This window comes from Gavia stellata, chromosome 6 (assembly GCF_030936135.1).
Source record: "Gavia stellata isolate bGavSte3 chromosome 6, bGavSte3.hap2, whole genome shotgun sequence".
In the NCBI taxonomy this organism is placed as follows: domain Eukaryota; kingdom Metazoa; phylum Chordata; class Aves; order Gaviiformes; family Gaviidae; genus Gavia; species Gavia stellata.
Window position 1 is genome coordinate 22,063,510 of NC_082599.1, and position 19,221 is coordinate 22,082,730.

General features: G+C 37.3%; 1 protein-coding gene across 1 annotated transcript in view; it reads right to left on the reverse strand.

The window, feature by feature from the left end:
* Positions 1–19,221, reverse strand: part of MALRD1 (MAM and LDL receptor class A domain containing 1) — a 277,676-nt gene that overhangs the window by 237,052 nt on the left and 21,403 nt on the right. The window contains exons 7-9 of the mRNA XM_059818810.1: positions 14,037–14,194; positions 8,148–8,240; positions 5,726–5,933 (exon numbers count right to left, since the gene is read on the reverse strand). Of these exons, the coding sequence (XP_059674793.1) occupies positions 5,726–5,933; positions 8,148–8,240; positions 14,037–14,194 (459 nt within the window). The remainder of the gene's footprint in view (positions 1–5,725; positions 5,934–8,147; positions 8,241–14,036; positions 14,195–19,221) is intronic.

Consider the following 19,221-nt stretch of genomic DNA (forward strand, 5'->3'; position numbering starts at 1 on the left):
TGCTTTGACTGAAACCCAATTCCAAGTGAGACAGTTTCTCAGTGTATTTTTTCATTGCTCAAACAATAATAAACTTTGAGAAATGCTCCTTTCCCATCAAAACAGTGCATAATTTCTATTATTCAGAACCTTTTTCTATATTTTTATTTGAACCTTCAAGTGATTATAGGGAATGTTTCACTATCCATAGTTGGAAAACAAGTGACTGCACAACATATATTTTTTGAGGAGTCATCCTGCAGTTACGTAAGTTAAACAGATGTAAAGCATATTTCTGCTATATTATGTCCTTTCCTACTGCACCTCTAACCACCAGAGCTTATGGGTTTTTTTCACCGGGAAGATTCCACTGGATTCAAATTGCAGAAATATTTTGCACATTTGTAAAGCAAAACCAGTTAATTCTAATTTTTAGACATTCATCTATTTATAATTCAGCAAAACAGAGAGGAAATTAGAAAGGAAACAACAACCTGCATTTATTTTAATAACAAGCTAAATTTGAAAAATAATCTTTTTTCTTTTTCTCATGTGGGTTTATCAGTATATCTCAACTAGTCAAGGAGGAAATTAGTACACCAGTTCTGCAAAAGCAATGACACCGGGGTGTAACTGGGAGAAAAAAATGTTCGCCAAACTCATCTCCTTGAATTTCAAGAAACAAGTGGATCTTATTAAAGCCATAAAATACACTGGAAATATTTTTCAAATAATATAATCCATTTTTCCACATGTTTTTTTAAAAAAAAGAAGCAGGAAACAAAGCACATATTCCAAGACCGCTGGGAGGTTAAATGGAAATGTTTTTTCTTCGACTAGCTTCCTCTACCTATACCAGCTCCTCCTGGGGGAAAAACAAAGCAGTCCTGTTAGCTAGGCTGGGTTATGAGCCAATTAACATTGCTTCAACTTTGCCTGCCTGCAACTGGATGAAGCTTTTCAATCCTACTCTGGCAGCTCAATCAAATGAACACAACTGGGAACACACACTTTGTCCTCCATCAGGTTGGTGTTTCTCTGACCAACAGTATTGAATGAGGAGGGCTGCTACCCTTGCTCAGTGTGGGAGAACCCTAGCTCCTATAGAATTTGGGGTATAAACCATCTGTACCAAAGTGACCAAAGCACCTCTGTGTGATTACTTTATCATGAATATTTTGCCATTTCTGGCTAACGTTTAATGTCATTTTGGGAAAGGGAAGGGTTATGCATATAACTTCTTACTGACTATCCGTGCACGTTCCCTACCAGTTTGTGATCAGTTTTATTTATCTAGAGTTTGTTAAAGGATTCATGCAGAAAGATGACAGAAGGCCATAGGTCATCTAGCCTGAACTTCCATATGTCATAAGTCATTAGACAGATCTCTGGTAACACTCTAGTCCCTTAGGTGAGACAGCCCCATCTCCTTCTGAAACTACTCAGTTACCTTGCTTAGGGTTAAGAGACTGGTGGTGTTAAGAGAATCTCATGTTGACCCTGGGTCTGCAGAGAGTACGCTTACTTTGAGTTAACTGTTTGGGTGAAACACAAAGGCAATGCTACACAGTGTTCATAAGCAATGAAGAAGTCTGTGAAAATAATACGGGTGTAGCTTCTTTTTCTCCACATTAACATACAAGATTAATGGACAGATACTGACAATCCCATACAATTAATGTGTCACAGGAAACACATAAATGTGTAGTAAAACAAAAGCTTCAAACTAAAAAATGTTCTTTCTTCTTTAAAGTTGAATGGTAATGAAAGGATTTGCATATGTGTTCATCTGCTGTAGAAGGTTTCAAGGATTTGCAGTTGTAAATTGTTTTACTGTAAATGAAATGCAGGAAAAAGGTACACAGCTTTAAAATTATACAAGTTCCCTTCATTCTACGTATTTTCTATTCATAAATTATACAAATCCTATGAAAGGCTGAGAATATTTAAATTTAAAATAATATTAATTAATAATATTACTTTAATAATATTAAATTAATAATATTAAATTTGAAATATTTGAATTTTAATTTAAATTAAAACCAGAAGAGTTAAAGACAAGTGTTTTAAGGAAGCTTCTAATTAGGCTAAATGGAAGGTGATGTTCTTTCAGAAATAGTTGTAGGATGTCCACCCCACAATCGTTTTGAATCTGCATGAATGCTGATGACTAGGCAATTTCCAGAAACACTACTGTATCAAAGAGTGGTATCACTTGAAAATAGCAAGCACTTCCTAGACTTCCTGCCAAGTTGCTCGCATTGCTAGCTACTGATTCATTTGTGATGTTTTTATATGTATTGTGTATGTTACATATAAATAATGTATAATAATAGTAAGTATAGTGCTTGAAATATTTGTTATTTGGCATGGCATTTAGGGAAAAACTTCCTTTATATTAGGTAGGAAATAAAGAAAAGGCATCAGCATGAAAGGGGTCTTTTTAATCCTTCAAATGATCTAAGTACTGTATCTTACTTTCTCTGTTTTGAATACATTAACTAGGTTTTGATAATTTATTATTGGTCACTGTGAAATAAGAAATTTAGAAGTGATCTCAAATATATGGTGTCAAATAAGACATAATGAAAATGTAGAATTTAATATTAAAAACATTAATTTCATAATTTGCAACTTAATTAGATTCATTGATTTCAAAAAAACTACTCAAAGATGGCTACATTGGAAAACATATATGTATTTGTTCTTGTAATAAATTGCATTATTATAAGACCATTCATGCCAAGTTAACGTGAGCAAAAAGAAACATTATTTTTCCTTCCCCATTTTAATGGAGCAAAGAAAATCCTCAAAGAAGAGGGAAATCCTTCACATTGCTAAGGAACAGCTGTCTGCCTTTTCATTCAGTATGGAGATCTGTCAGCTCCTTCAGTACATGAGAGTACTTCATAAGAGGAAACTATTGAGGGTGTGTCCAAGGAGAGGTGCTAAAATACCTAAAAGAATAGAGGCTAAAATATGCATTATTGTACCAGGTGGGAATTTTTACTGAAAACTAGTGTGAATAAATGCAGTGCACTCCAAGTATGACGGAGGACAATTTCAAGATCATGTGGAAAATGTACATAATAGGAGGAAAAGAACAAAGGGCAGAAATAAAGGATGATTTTTCCTTTAGGTCTCTTTTGTTCAAGACTGCAGAAAGTGTCAGAAAGATGAATTTTCTAAGCCAAACAAACTTCTGAAGAGCTAAATTCCACCTTTAGGGTCCTCTTTCCTGAAAAGGAGTGTGTGAAGTATCCAAGAAAATATTAGCCATTAAAATGGGCCAACTTTAAAACCAGTTATTGTTATTTTAAAGATGGCTATTTTTTTCTTTTTTTTCTTCTCAGCCAGTAGTCAGAGCAACATGCAACTGCTATGGGTTACTTATATTTTAGAAAAGCACCTTTTTTCACTCTTTTTTGAGAGGATGAGTACACTTTTGTGCACTGCTCCAACAAAATGATACATCTTCAAACTGTGAATGCCTCAACACTGAGTGAAGCACACAATCCCTATGTCTCAGGTTCAACTGAGTGTGATTTTTTTTTTTTTTTTTTAAATTGAAATACAGTAGGAGTTAGTAGAGAATCAGTGCCATGTAGTAAACCAAAGTTAACTGCAGAAGCAGCAGCGGATAGTGGAGCACTAGGCAGAGCTATCAAAGAGGGTTTTGCACTGGCTGGGCCGCCCATCAGTCCTTGCCCCAGCACCCTAATTTTGGACATGCCACAAAGGACAGTGTTGAGACCCTCAGGTCATTCTGACTTTTCTTTCTTCTGCCCACTCTCCAGTTTTTCTGACCCATCCATATGAGCATGATGGAAGCAATATTCTGAAGAGTGAGTCCACTGTGATCTTTCTTTAACTCTAAGATACTGACTGTATCTAGGTTATTTGTAAATCTTTTGGTTACCCAGTGCCACTGTCCAGTGTCTGAGGCACAGGGGCAAAAATAAAATAAGAAAGTGTAGTGCACTGCATGCAAAATATAATTGCCTGTAAGTGTTTAGAGTTATCTTTCTTTTCACTTTGTGTAATACTATTAAAAGCTACCCTTCAACTGGGACAATTATTTTTCATCCTCTTTTTAAACCTTAAAATTATTCTTCTATATTCCCAGTCATTATTCACCACAATTCTCTCACATTGTTACTGAAGTGGGAACACTAAATTGCTGAGAAATAAAGTCCAATTTATAAAGTACTATTCACTTTCATTCCATTCCTCCTTCTAAAGAGCATGAGAGGGCTCTCCGCACTCCTACCAGCAAACACACCGAGCTAGTAACATAGGGTCAAGTATTGTAAAAAAGGAAAACAGATCTCAGAGGCGGAACCCCTATAGACTTAAATGTTGGCTTAGATTCCACCCAGAGATAAAACAGTATAAACCTCCCTATATAAAAATGTGATTTCAACATTTGCACATATTACTTGTTTCAGAGATGGCTCCTGCATGGTTATTAAGGTAATTTAAAAGATTAAAGGTTCAGGCTGCAAGTTAAAAAAAAAAAAACTCGTAGTTCCTAAAGTCTTTTCAAGAAATTCAAAAATAAAACATTATTAGCGTTCTTCATCCTGCTATCTTGAGTGATACAGGAAATTTTAATTTGCATCTCACAGCGGCAATACATATCATCACCAATATCTTAAATGTGTGCACAGTTTTCATCTGCAACATACATTTCAGTGTTACTACCACAGGCAAACATACATACAGATGTACACTGTATAATATTCATTTTAGAAGTGATAGGGTCTCTAAAGCTACTTTCAAATGTATCAGAATTATTATAGACATCTTCCAGTAATTTTAATTATTTTCTTTTACTCTTGATTGTACAGTAGAAACTGTGGCTTCTAAGCAAAGTTACCTTCAATTGAAAATATCATGAATAAGATGTAGCTTCCGAAAGGTAGCCGATTTGTATCGTGATTTGTACCACCATGCAAATATCATGTCACCTAATGCATTTTCTGACAATAACTCACAGACAATCTAAATTAGAAAAGTGTTCACAGAATCACAGAATCATTAAGGTTGGAAAAGACCTGTAAGATCATCAAGTCCAACCATCCACCCAACACCACCATGACCACTAAACAATGTCCTGCAATGCCATGTCTACACGTTCCTTGAACACCTCCAGGGATGGTGACTCCACCACCTCCCTGGGCAGCTTATTCCAGTGTTTCACCACTCTCTCAGTAAAGAACTTTTTCCTAATATCCAGCCTGAACCTCCCCTGGCGCAACTTGAGGCCATTTCCTCTTGTCCTGTTGCTAGTCACTTGGGAGAAGAGACCAACACCCACCTCACTACAACCTCCTTTCAGGTAGTTGTAGAGAGCAATAAGGTCTCCCCTCAGCCTCCTCTTCTCCAGACTGTTCAAACAACAAATCCCAAGGCATATTTCAGTCCCTCTCAAACTGGGGAAATAGAGGTTCTAAACGTTATATGTAGGGAATATATTTAAGCAAAAATATGCAAAATGTTGCATTTCTGCAGATACTTGAAAAATTACTATCTGAATCCAAAACATATTGCTGAGGCCAGACAGAGAAATAGAAAGCAATGGGAAGAAGAAAAATGTCACTGACCTGTACATAATTAAATATTCTGGGGAAAAGAAACTAATCAAATAATAAATAAGTTTTCTAGCCATTTGTTGGATAGACCTGTTTAGGTTTCACAATACTCTTCAGCACAGCACCCTTCTAAGGCAATGCAATTCACTTACAGAAGGCTGCTGGATTCTCATCGCTGCCGTCACAACAATCTGGGTGAGAGTCACAGGCTGATCCAGGCTCCGAGGACTGCCCATCAGTGCAGGTGAATTCTTCTAAGGAGCAGAAATCTGGTGGCTTCGGTGGTGTAGTGTCCAAGAGCTGGATGCTATTCAGACAGATGAAACCTGCCCTGCTCTGGAGTGTTCCTTTAAATGTAAGCTGTGGATTGTTACAGTTAAAATATTTGCATTAACAGACAACAGAGAGAAAGTGATTTTTATTTACATAAAACAGTAATGTTCTACCTGTAAAAAGCACTGCATACTTTCCATTACAAAACCATGACAAATTTCAAATCAGAAGTTGAAATTCTGTAGGACTACGGCAGGTTCTGAAAATTTTCAGCTAAAATGGTTTGAAGAATTCTGAGAACGAAGTTAAGTAAAAACCTATTTTAAAGAAAAACTCCTAATCTCATAACCATTTGGCTAAAAAGTTGCAATGCCCATGTGCTTTAGAAGAGTGACCTGAAATGTAATATCCTAAAGACTCCATCTTCTACTCTGAAGTCTCTTCAGAACCTCATTTTGCAGATGCCCAAGAGAAAAATTTTCAGTTACTCACAGGTGAATAAAATGGCCTGGGGACTGTCCTTGGACAGCAACTGGCACAGCATAGCTTGAGAACTGATACCTGTGTCGTCACTTAAGATAAAATGGTTGCATCCAGTCTATGCAGTGGGATTGGTCCCTGCATGCTGGTAACCCTTGAACTTGGCACTGTCTGGGAGATGGCCCATTTTCTTGCATTAAAACCTTGCTAGGGGTCATGCTAATGTTTCAATTATATGGACTGTTGCATGCCAATCTTAGGCGTGTGCCCTGGCCCTGCTTATTTTACTATTGGCATAGACCCAGAGATTCAAGGAACATTTCTCTCTCTCTGACAGAGTTCCCTTGCGCTGAACGGATTTTTACACAAGCTGATTTAGAGCAATGAAGTTTCAGAAGAACATCTCTTGCTCCTGGCTGCTCTGGAGCCCAGCTCTGCTGGCTCTCAAAGCAAGGAGATTACCCCACTTTTGCTCTCTAAGTTTCTTTTACCTCAGCTAAAACAGCAAGGAGATGGAAACAAGCTTGGATTCATCAGAAAGAGGAAGAGTGCAATGAAAGAAAGCACTGAGACAAAAAAGCAGGAGTTGGAGGCACAAATCAAAAACGGAGTTGTGGGTTTTGACGGGCTGGGACATGACCAGAGCGCGAGTCTCAGAAAGTAGTCATGTGCCAGAGGTGGAAAGCACAGTGGAAGGAAAGCTGGACAAGAGTACCTGACAAAACAGAAGGAAACTAGAACAGACGTGATTTGGGGCATAAGCAGAAGGGTCTACACACTCCCTGAAGCCTGGGAATTAGGTTGGAGTGAAATCTCAAGAGGCATTCTTCTTTCTAAGAAATAGGTATGATAGGATACATGTCATTATCTTCCACTACAGACAATTTCTTCAAAATGACAAAAGCCTTCTAATACTATCCATTCTCTACTGGTTCAAACAGCAAAATGCTGTGCTGAAAACATCACATTGTCACATAATTAAAGATAGTATCTTTCCTTCTCTAAGCACAATTGGTCCTTGATGTCTTTGTATGAGAATGCATGGTTTTGGCTTTCTACATATATACATGCAACCTCAGCAGCCTTTTGTTTATTTTGTTTTTGATACTATAGATAGTCTTATTACACATCTGGTTGTTTATTCACACTTGTCCTTGTGGGAAAAGGAGAGACAGGCAACAACAGGTACTTATAACCTACTAGCTTGCTGAAATGCATTCATTCTAATGTATGTCAAAACGTCAATTCCTGCAGCAGGCTTAGTCTTCATCCTTTCACAGAGCTTACATTTTCAGCTGATTGTTGAGATAGAAATATATGATGGCTATTTACAGAATTGTGAAAAATAAATGTAAAATTACTTAAAATAGAAACTTGTAGATTAATTTAAGAATTAAGTAGTTGCAACTTTACGTTCCTCTCTATGCTTCAAAATTCAAGGGGAAGAAATTCTCTCACAATTACGGGTTTACATCATTTCACTGAAATCCCACATATATCATTCACGTCATCTCACTTAATACCATTTATATATAAATGAGTTTGTAACACCTGAGATGGATTCAGATGACTAACTAAAATATGGTGACATCTGTATTAATTTTCTTGCATGTTATTAAAGATCAGCAGCTTCAACACGTGATGTTTGTGTAGATGTTTTGCTGAGCTATAACGAGAGCTTCACTCACATTGAAGCAATGAAGAACAGCAAGACCATTGGGATACATCTCATTTTAACAATTTTCTAAGTTTCCTAGAATCTTTATAAACAATAAGGTAAAGCATCTTCAAAAATTGAGCGCATGCCTTTTTCATTCATACCTTTAATTTTTCTAGCCCTGTTGGTAGCTGTATATCCACTTTGACCCATTCCTTCCTAGTCATGATGTTGGTTTCCCACAAGACATGTTCCTCCTGTAAAATGTAGAATAGATGTTATTAAGCTGATTTTTGTTCCTCTATAAATTATCAAGGTCATTTTTTGTCCTTGAACTTTTCATATCCTAGCCAAACGACCACAATATACAAAGTTGCTCTGTCTGAGGAAGTAGAGCTTCACATACTTGTTTGCAATCTTTACACTGAACTCTGTGGGAGAGAGGGGAAACAAGACATGTTTACTGTGATTAAACAGGCTAATAATATAATTATCAGGAGTTGACTTGGTAGAATTACAGTGAATTAATATGTAAATTAAGCCATGCTATTGCTGAATTTAAGAATATGTTTCTATGGTGCTCTCTACATTAGTTTCTTTTTCATAAATAACTGCTTATATTACATTGTGTAACAATTAGATTTAGTTTTCTTAGAACTGAATTAGGGGTCTGTCAAAATTACCCAATCAACTGTGCTAAAAACTAAAAAAATCTGTAAAGCAAGCAGGCAGAGTACTACCTAATAAGTCCTAGTCATGTTCTGAGTTCCCTCAATCCCCATTTTCACTCCACCTCCTAAGGATAACAGCAAGAGTGCCAAATACAGTAAGGCTCCCTTTATGTGAGCACTCCAAACCCTTTTGATTCAATAATCTGACAAAAACTGCTCATGCGCGTTCTGCTTCTGGTCATGATCCTAACTGCAACATGCTGAGGCCAGTGTATAGAAAAGAAATGTAGCAATGTGAACTTTATATACCTAAATAAAGTTATTTCAAGAATCAGCTCCAAAATAGAGCAAAACCAGAAAGACAGAAAAAAATGCAGGAAAAGTTAATATAGGCTATACATACAAACAGACTTAGCATTACAAGTATCCATAGTGAGGCCTCTTTTAGGATACTGTGCAAAGTATTGGTCATACCTTTTTGCACAAAGGGTATTACAGAATTAGAGGCAGTTCAGAAAAAGATGTGAAGCAGGATAAGACAAATTGAACGTCTCTTGTATGGAGAGAAATTGAAAGGATAAAAACAGTTTACCTTACAGGAGATGAATAAAAGGGGATATGATAGGTATGTGAAACATTATCAACACTATAGACAAGGACAGTTATCTTTTTTCCTGTCTTACAATATAAGAAAAAAGGAGGAAGATGCTGTCTACTGCTTAATAGACCGAGAGCTCTGAGCCAGCAGAACAACACTGATATGATTTGTGATGAGTAGCCAACTACTTATGCTCTTTTCCTACCAAGGCTTCAACTGTTACAACATACTAACAAAGCTGATCTCTATTGACTATGTGTTCAAAGATCCATTTTGGAAAACTGCAAGACAGGGCCTAGCCAGTACCCTAATTCCAAACACTAAATGACATAAGAGATCAAATTTGGATAAACCACATGACATTTGATTTCAGAAATAGAAGTCAGCAGTGAGTTTTCACATCAGTATAGTATATAAGTATTTGACAGCTTGTTCATGCGACAGATATTCAGCAAAAGTCTTTCAATGTCGAGGACACTTCATCCTGCATAAAACATGCTTCATTTTGCTAAATAATTCAGGCTCTGAAGAGAATCTATTAATGTTATTAGCCTACAATAGCCACATATAACACACAGAAAAGGATGATGTACTAGGAACCATACTGCATGGCAGGTTAAAATCATAGCCTGTAGTTAAGTGTCTGCTTTTAGAAATATTTTAGTTAATGTATTCCCCCACACGTACCTATAGAAACCCTCCAAACACATTTGTATACCTTGTGGGAACACTCTACATTTGCTGTTTATTTGATTGGATGCATCTGGATACTATAATTTTGTTCACATTCAATTAACAGCTTAGATATCCATCCCCATGACAGTCTTTCTGCCAAATTTATTTTAGTAAAAACAGCTTGTAGCAGTAAACTTGAGTTTTCTGTGCATGTGCCAGTATCCAGACCTTCTAGGCATGTTTTTTACACTGAAAGCTGTAAATCACCTCAGATGAAACAACTTTTTAAACTGACTATTGTTCTATGCAACAGACATTACCCTCTGATTTTATACAGCTCTGATAAACTAATAATATTATTTCCCTTCCTCACGATGTTTTCTCTATAGTATTCAACCTGCTTGTCAGATTCTTCCACCTCTTCGGTGCAAATGGGTTAACCCCTCTAGCACATTCCTTGCATCTCTAGCCTTCTTTTAAAATGTTGAATGTATTGCTTTTCCAGTACTTTTCCTCAAGATTTATTTTGGTGATGCAGGGGAACAGTTGCTCAAAATACCTTCACCCTATTCCCTTTATTGTGATATATTACTATCTATAAACATTTTTTAGTAAAGCTAAAATGGGCAAGAATTGTTTCTTTTTCCTGCAATTTTTTTTGAGATAATGCTACTCAGATTTGAAAGATGGAAGAGAAAATCATGGCTTTCTCTTATCGACACCATTTATAAATTACAACTTTTTTTTTTTTTTGACATTTCTCTACAGATATATTCACTGCTGTGCAACTGCACTCATCAATTTGTCCCAGCTTCTCTCATTTCAAAGAGTAATTTGGAACAAATGCTTATTTGTTCCCCCACAATGATTAATGGATTACCTTTAACTTCTGCAGAGGAGTGTACTTCCATGGTTTTTGCAAGGGTTGCTGAACACTTACAGAAATTTTAGTGCATTAGGGTACAAATATGTTTGCACATATAAACATCAGATGAAATTATCTTTTACTGTTTAATTTCCATCTGTTTTGTAAGCCATACAAGATGTAAAGATTAAGAAGATAAAAGGAAGAATATAAGTCCATTACTTAATGGGAGGGATGAGCAAGTAATGAAAGGCAAATGATAGACTGAAGTCAACATTATATTCTTTGGTTTCCGTTTTCAAAGAAAAATTTAAAATTTATCAGACAGTTAATAGACAGTTAATATTGTTAATATTTTATGCTAGTAAGACAGTTAATATTGCCAAATGTGAATGCAAACACTGACAGGAATAGAAGAACTATATTACAAATATATATAAGCCAGACGTACTGAAACTAAAGGGAATCAGGAACTTTTAAGTAAAGGTTATATCACGGAAGGAATATCTTAGCATCAACAACTAACTCTGAGAACCTGAGGAGAATGTGTGGGAAACTAGAGAACTGGGAGAACAAAGGATATATATTACAGTTAAAGGAAAAATACAGACTATGCAATTATAGCCAATCAGCTGAAAGTTGACAACTCATAAGACACTGGAACAAATTGCTAACAATAATCTTGTAAGCAGCTAGCGAATTAGAAAGTGAGAAACCTACATCAGCTGCTTCTGATGAGGAGCAAGTCACATTCAGCCAGTGTAATCTTTTTTTTTTCCCCATTGTAAACAAACATGAAAAAGTAGAAATTACTTTACTTTATTAAGGCTTTTAATATGATCTTATAGGACATTCTTTAGGCAAACTGAAGAGATTTGGTGCAGATGGAATTACTGTAAAGTGGGTGTACAAATAGGAGTGTGACCTTATTTAAAAGAGGAGCTGTCAATAGTTTTCTATCAGCTAAAAGAAGATGAAAGGGCTTTGCATAGGTCTGTTCCAGGGCCTGACATAATTATAGTGCTAAGTCTTTGGATTGTGGAGTGAAAAATAAAATTTAAAAAAATGTGGATAACACTAAATTGGGAGGAATTGCAAGCACTCTGAAGGACATAATTAGAATTTTAAAATCATCTCAGTATACAAAAACCAGTTTCAAACCAATAACACAAAGTTCAAAGACATATGAATCACAGCGAGGAAAGAAAAATCAAATGGTCAAATGCAACAGTGTTGAATGAAGAGCAACTTTGCTAAGCCAGCAATAAAACAGGAAAAGTTCTGCAGATTATCATGGACTGCAAGTTAAAGATAAGTCAACAGGTTACTGTTGACAAAAAGAGTCCATTTTCCCTATCCTTCTTCATACCCAAGAACAATTTAAATTCCCCGTCTTCCAACTGATGTCATAATGTCTATGTTAGAAAACACATTCTCTCATCTTTGGCCTCTCTTTTGAAAGGGCGAGGAAGGCTAGGGATACTTTTGCAGCATCTGTCGTGCTTGTTCTCCAAGAACTGTACTGAGAACTGTACATTAAATGTAACGCAGTCTCCGTTTGCATCAGGCCTGTTGGTACTGGGACACAGCAAGATTTATTCAGAGATAAGAGGTTCTGACCAATAAAAATAGTAAAAGGGGGTGCAGGGAAACTGCACAGTACTGGACCGTGCAGTTGAGAGGTTATTTTGAATGACAGCCTCCAGGACAGCAGCTCTGTTGTCTTCCAGGATCAGAACCAGAACTTGGCTCTCGCTTCTGTTTCTCAGTATTTGGTTAGTTTTGAAGATTCATTTGTTTTTCATAAACAACATAATGATTCAGTAGCAAAATGTGTAAAAGCTACCCCTCCCTTCATTTCAGTTTAAGAAGTCTTAAATACGAGTCTGTAGGGTTTTGTTTTTGAAGCTACCAGCAGAAGCTTATGTTTCTGAATGTTTTTCTGGCAAATTTTGCAGTATGAGTAACTCATATCAGCTTTAAATAAGTCTATGTGCAATAAATACACTTCTGACTGAAGGAGTAATTCAATAACTAAAACATCAAAAGGCTAAGAGAGGCTGTGTAAACAGAATAGACTGAACTGATGTAATAACTGCCAAAAACATTCTTCTAATGCATATTTAAAGAACTGATTAACAATTAATACAATTTAGGCTCCCAATTCTATGGGAACTCAAATGTCAGTTTTCTCATGGTTTTGGCTCACATGATTTGCTCTTTTTTCAGGGAAAGAAAACTCTTAAATAGGATCCATTGATGGTACTTAGGTGAACCATAGAAATCAGTATCCCTATTCTGTCTCAAGGTTGCCATGGGCATCATACCTGGGAATTTATCAGCAAGTACTATGGCACAAATCTCCATGCATTCTGACCAGAACACTGATTAAGTTAAAATTCCCTGATACAGTAATGGGTCATAGAAAAAATACTATTCTCTTTTATAAATGAAAAAGGAGCAAGAGCCTGGAGTTGTTTTCATGAATACTTGAAGACACAGTGGGAAAGAAATAAGGTGTTTCTATTACCTGTTCCTATATTTAGACCCCTTGGTAGTGTTACACCTCAGGGGTCTTTTTCATCTTATCTTTGTAAATGAAGTGGATCTGTCTTTTTAAATACTTGTACTGTTGGGTGAAAATAATTCAACTCCAACATCAAGATATGAGAGCCATTAAATTAAGGTAAGAAGGATGGAAATAGTTATCATTGCTCAGCTGGTATTTGTGTTTCAGTTTGACATGGCTATTTTATGTACAAATGGGTAGAAGAATAAGAAAATTGCTGCTCTAAAATATGGGCAAAGCAAATCAGGTGGCTAAGCAAGAGCTTTCCAGACATCCTGAGCCAGCAACTTTCCTTTTTTCTGTGTCTCCATAGAGAAAAGCATTTATTTTCCCATTTCCAGAATGGGAAGAAGGCTAGAAAAGCTGTTACTATAAATTTTTCCCCTGAAATTCCCAAACTATTTAATTCTGTAATAGATGGGGTTTGTCCTGGAAGTCTTATTGCAGAACATTCACCCATCAAATTAGTTTATAGCTGAGATGGCAAACACCCAGGTTTTACAATTGCATAGATCAGTGGAATGATATCAGTGGAACAATACCAAGTTACTGTTTTGCACGAACTAACTTAGGAGGCAGGCATGTGCTAGCGGGCATATTTCCTTGCATTTTGGCTGGTAACACTTGGACTGCCATATCATTACTCTTTCAAAATGAATGCATGTTTCTTCTTACCTGGTTAGTAAACAGTACCACCTTGAGAACACTGCTATCTGCCATGGAGTAATGAAACTGAAAATGGCAATTCTTGCTGGAGCAATGACACATGGAGCTGTTAAGATAAGCGCTTTTATATAATGTGTTGCCATTAGCTTCTAACCACTCCAAATGGCCTGAAAAATAAAAAAAAAAGCGCACTTTTTCACAAAACATATATATTTTTTTCTCAGTCTATGAAAATAAGGACTGCTTTCCTGTAATTAAACCATGGACCTGTCCCAGCAACAATGAAATCTGATCATCATGCTGATGATGTGACTTGGATGTCGTGTAAGTTTTTCCTATTAAAAAGATAGATATATATCTTCATTTGACTCACAGATAGCCCCAGCAACCAAGAATTACATCAGTTGATAGTATCTTGAAGTTGTTACTTTGCATGTTAAAAGCTGTAAGCAGTTCCACATTCAGCTCAGCCTCCTTACATTTACAACCATTCACAGAATCACAGAATCACAGAATCAGTACGGTTGGAAAAGACCTGTAAGATCATCGAGTCCAACCTGGGAAAAAAAAAAAAAAAAAACAAAAAAACAAACAAAAAAAAAAAACCAACACACAACATCAAAAAACCCACAAAAAAAAAAAAAACACACAAAACCCACGCCACACAACAACAATAACAAGCCACAACCCACCCAACACCACACAGCACCATGTCCATCAAGCTACATCCCACAATGCCACATCCACACGCTCCTTGAATACCTCCAGGGAGGGTGACTCTACCACCTCCCTGGGCAGCCTATTCCAGTGTTTCACCACTCTCTCAGTGAAGAACTTTTTCCTAATGTCTAGCCTGAACCTCCCCTGTCGCAACTTGAGGCCATTTCCTCTAGTCCTGTCACTAGTCACTTGGGAGAAGAGACCAACACCCACCTCTCTGCAACCCCCTTTCAGGTAGTTGTAGAGAGCGATAAGGTCTCCCCTCAGCCTCCTCTTCTCCAGGCTAAACAACCCCAGCTCCCTCAGCCGCTCCTCATAAGACTTGTGTTCCAGACCCTCACCAGCTTCGTTGCCCTTCTCTGGACACGCTCCAGCACCTCAATGGCCTTCTTGTAGTGAGGGGCCCAAAACTGAACACAGGATTCGAGGTGCGGCCTCACCAGAGCCGAGTACAGAGGCATGATCACCTCCCTGCTCCTGCTGGCCACACCATTTCTGATACAAGCCAGGATGCCGTTGGCCTTCTTGGCCACCTGGGCACACTGCTGGCTCATATTCAGCCGGCTGTCGACCAACACCCCCAGGTCCTTTTCTGCGGGGGAACTTTCCAGCCACTCATCCCCAAGCCTGTAGCGTTGCCTGGGGTTGTTGTGGCCGAAGTGTAGAACCCGGCACTTGGCCTTATTGAACTTCATCCGGTTGGCCTGGGCCCATCGATCCAGCCTGTCCAGATCCCTCTGCAGAGCCTTCCTACCCTCAAGCAGATCAACACTCCCTCCCAACTTGGTGTCGTCTGCAAACTTGCTGAGGGAGCACTCTATCCCCTCATCCAGGTCATTGATAAATATATTAAACAAGACCGGTCCCAAAACCGAGCCCTGGGGGACTCCGCTTGTGACCGGCCGCCAGCTGGATTTCACCCCATTCACCACAACCCTCTGGGCTCGGCCATCCAGCCAGTTTTTTACCCAGCGAAGAGTGTACCTGTCTAAACCACAGGCCGCCAGCTTCTCTAGGAGAATACTGTGGGGAACAGTGTCAAAGGCTTTGCTGAAGTCCAGGTAGACAACATCAACAGCCTTCCCCTCATCCACTAGGCGGGTCACCTGGTCATAGAAGGAGATCAATACCTAATCGCAAATGTATTTGGAACCTGGGCTTTCTTCCTTCTTCCACTATGGTTTCCAGAAAATATGCTTTTTACAGAAATACTTCTGAAGACTCTTCAAAAATTAAAAAAAAAAAAAAAAAAAAAAGGAAAGTGGCGGGGGGAAGTATTCTGCCTTACTGCTACAGGAGGCAGTAGCATCTCCACCATGTAATCAAAGTCTTTACTTTCCGGCCAGAATTTCTGCAACAAAATGTTGGAAGCATATTGTCTTTCCATCTGAAGCAGAAAAGCAATTTGTGCTCTTCTTGACCTACTGCCCCTTATAAAAGCATTCCTACAGAGATCTAAAAGAGCACTCCATCTCCTCAACAGTGTCTTTTATTTGTCAGAAATAAAAAGGCTAAACACTTCTTATCAAATATATCAGGTCTTTTTTTCCCCCTCCTGAGTCACTGAATATTTTTGCTACCTTCTGAAGCAGCTATTAAAATAATAAACAAGGACTGATTAAAGGTCTTAAGTCTGCACTTTCTGTGTTCATGTCTCTAAATACAACTTATCTCAAATGTTGATGTTACACAGTGTATTTCAAGCTGAAGGGAGAAAGTGTCATTTCACAACGAAAATGTTCATTTTTATAAGGGACCACATTCTTTCCCTTCTGTCGCCAGTTTACTCTCTGTGTTGTGCAATGTTTTCCATTGAAATACATGGTTGCAATTTCATTGGAATTAGGTTTGTAATTTCATGCCACAGCAGCTAACCTTGATGTAAGGAAACTTTATAGATTTAACCCAGCATTCTGTTTGACAGACATCAACAAAGCATCTACACTTTCATGACTACTGCCTTGTACAGAAGAGAAATATGCATCAACATTAGAATTTACACTACCGGTTCTTTATCTAACTTCAGAATTCTCTGATGCCATTATAAAACCAACCAATTTTATTTTCTGAGCCTAATGATAATTAACATTCTTTTCCTTCTTTCAGTTCAATTTCCTGAATCTTTAAAAACAGGGCAACGTGGAGTTGACGTGATTTTTAGATAAGAAAGCCAATGAACAGCACTTAACAAAAGTTCTATGAAACACCCAGAATGATCATGCGCCCACAAGGGATTCTGGCTGTTCTTCAGGGAATACATTTTATGCAAGTATTATGAATGCTTCTGAGACAAATTGAGGCCTACTTTCAGAAATGAAGACTCCAGAAACTCCTGTCCTGAAAATACTGAGGTTTTTTTTCCTTTTCCCTCTTCTCTGTAGCCTGTAAAAGTAGAACCATGTCGGTTTAACTGGACAGGCAATAAACTATGCTAAACTATTTATTTGTTTCCCCTCTTTCAGGGATTTTTTTTTTAATTACCTTTAGCGAACATTTACCAAGCAGCTTTCTAAAGATTAATGATATTTCAATACACTGCATAGCGTATTACTGTGTTTATGCTCTGACCTTCTTTAAGTCTTGTTCTCTTGGATTTTCATGCCTTTCTGTTTCTGAATGCCAAACTTCTCTGCATTTTCAAAAGTAGAACAGGAATCCCAGAAAAACTACTTTGTTCCTGCTAATGTGGTAGTAGGGCTATTGAGTTACAGAGATGTGTGTATTTCTGGCAAGAGATGCTGGGATGGTTGCCAGGATAAAGAGTGTAGACTTTAATATCTTTCCATAAAGGCTTTTATTTTCCCCACATGGTTGCTTAACCACGTTTTAGATAGGCAGTCTTTTTTCTTTAAGTTTTGAAGAAAAATTTTGTCTGCTGTAAGCAAAATCTTGCAGTCGTGTAGGAAGATCAGGCACTGACTGCAATGGAGCCCAACTAGAAGCAGAGCTTACAACTTACTGCTGATGCAGCCCAGTGTCGTCTTAGAGCTGGGGGAGGCTAGTGAAACAGCCTGTATCCTGCTATGCTGAAAACTCAAAGCCTATCAATATTTAGCTGCTTGGCTCTATCTTAACCATTTTATGACTCAACTGTTTTGTCAGTCCTGCTTTAATCCATGTTTTTTTATTTCACAAACTACACGACTTTGAATCTATGCTACTAGTTTTAGAGTAACAACTGAGCCTTCAGTTAAAACTGAGCCACAGAGTGGGACCTTTCCTTTTCTTGCAAGTTCTCTTCCCCAGCAGAGAACTCTTCAGACTCTGAACCAATCCCCTGCAACCTTCCCACTCAACCACTTTGAGGGAAGAAGAGGTCAGATCTGAACGGCGATTGTTTCAACTCTTTGAAGGTGAATTTTCATGAATTCATAAGTCATGGATGAAATCTTGAGGGGAAAAAAAAAGAAAAAAAGTAATGTAATAGAATCACATAATCTAATGATTTGGTTGTTTTTTCATGTTTAAACTTGAGGGAATTTTATCATTAGTTATCTGAAATGTTGAGTTTAAAAGCCACGGCACTTCTTTTGATTTCTTTTTGCATCTCATAATCTTTATTTTTATTATGCAGAGAATTGGTTTTATTAGTTTCTTATTAATGAAGTGTTACCCCAGATGTAGGAAACTAGATTAATCCAATATAAGAAGAATGAAGTATGGAAACTACATAGCATGCTGAAAATATCAATAAAGAAAACAACAATAACAACAAAGTATTTTCTGCACAGTATTGCAGGGGAATATAAAACCTCTGTAAGAACTTTTGACACGAGAGAAATTAAGAGGAAAAGTTATAGAGAAAGTGCCTACAATACAACACTGGAGAAAAGAAGCAATAAAAGAACAAAGAAAAAAATTCCACCAAGAACAGAAAGTATTTTATTAAATTTAAGAATACCAGGAAAGGAGGATTATTCAAAGCCTATAAGCAATCCTTTCTTTATAAATATAATTGTCTAGACCTCTGCTTTATAATTTAGTTTCTTACCTCTCTTCTATTTATAGTAGTGAAAGCTTTGATCAAAAACAGAAACTAAAGCTTGGTCAAGCTCTATTTGCATTGCAAGTTTGAGCCCTCAAGCATAGCGTTTTTGCAGTTTGCATACCATTTCTTTAGTTTTTAGAATTTTAGTTAATATTCAACCCCTTCATTTATGCCTCAACAAATTGGCATGAACAGAAATACTGAATGTATTGACAGGTGAGTAATCATAGTTCAGATTTTTCAGTACTTTCCAATTTTAATGATTAATTAAATTCTGTGTATTGTTTTGACACTTACTTCTTTTCACATTTTCTTTTTTTCTTTATGACATGGAAGCACAGGGAATGTCCCCAAGCAGTTGTTTGTGTTATATGTTCAGCCTACTCTGCTGCCTGTGCATATTTATACAATAATGCCCAAGCACCTATACAACAGACATTTCAAAATGTGCTCTGTTTTAATGTGACCTGGTCCTGTAAAAGCCAC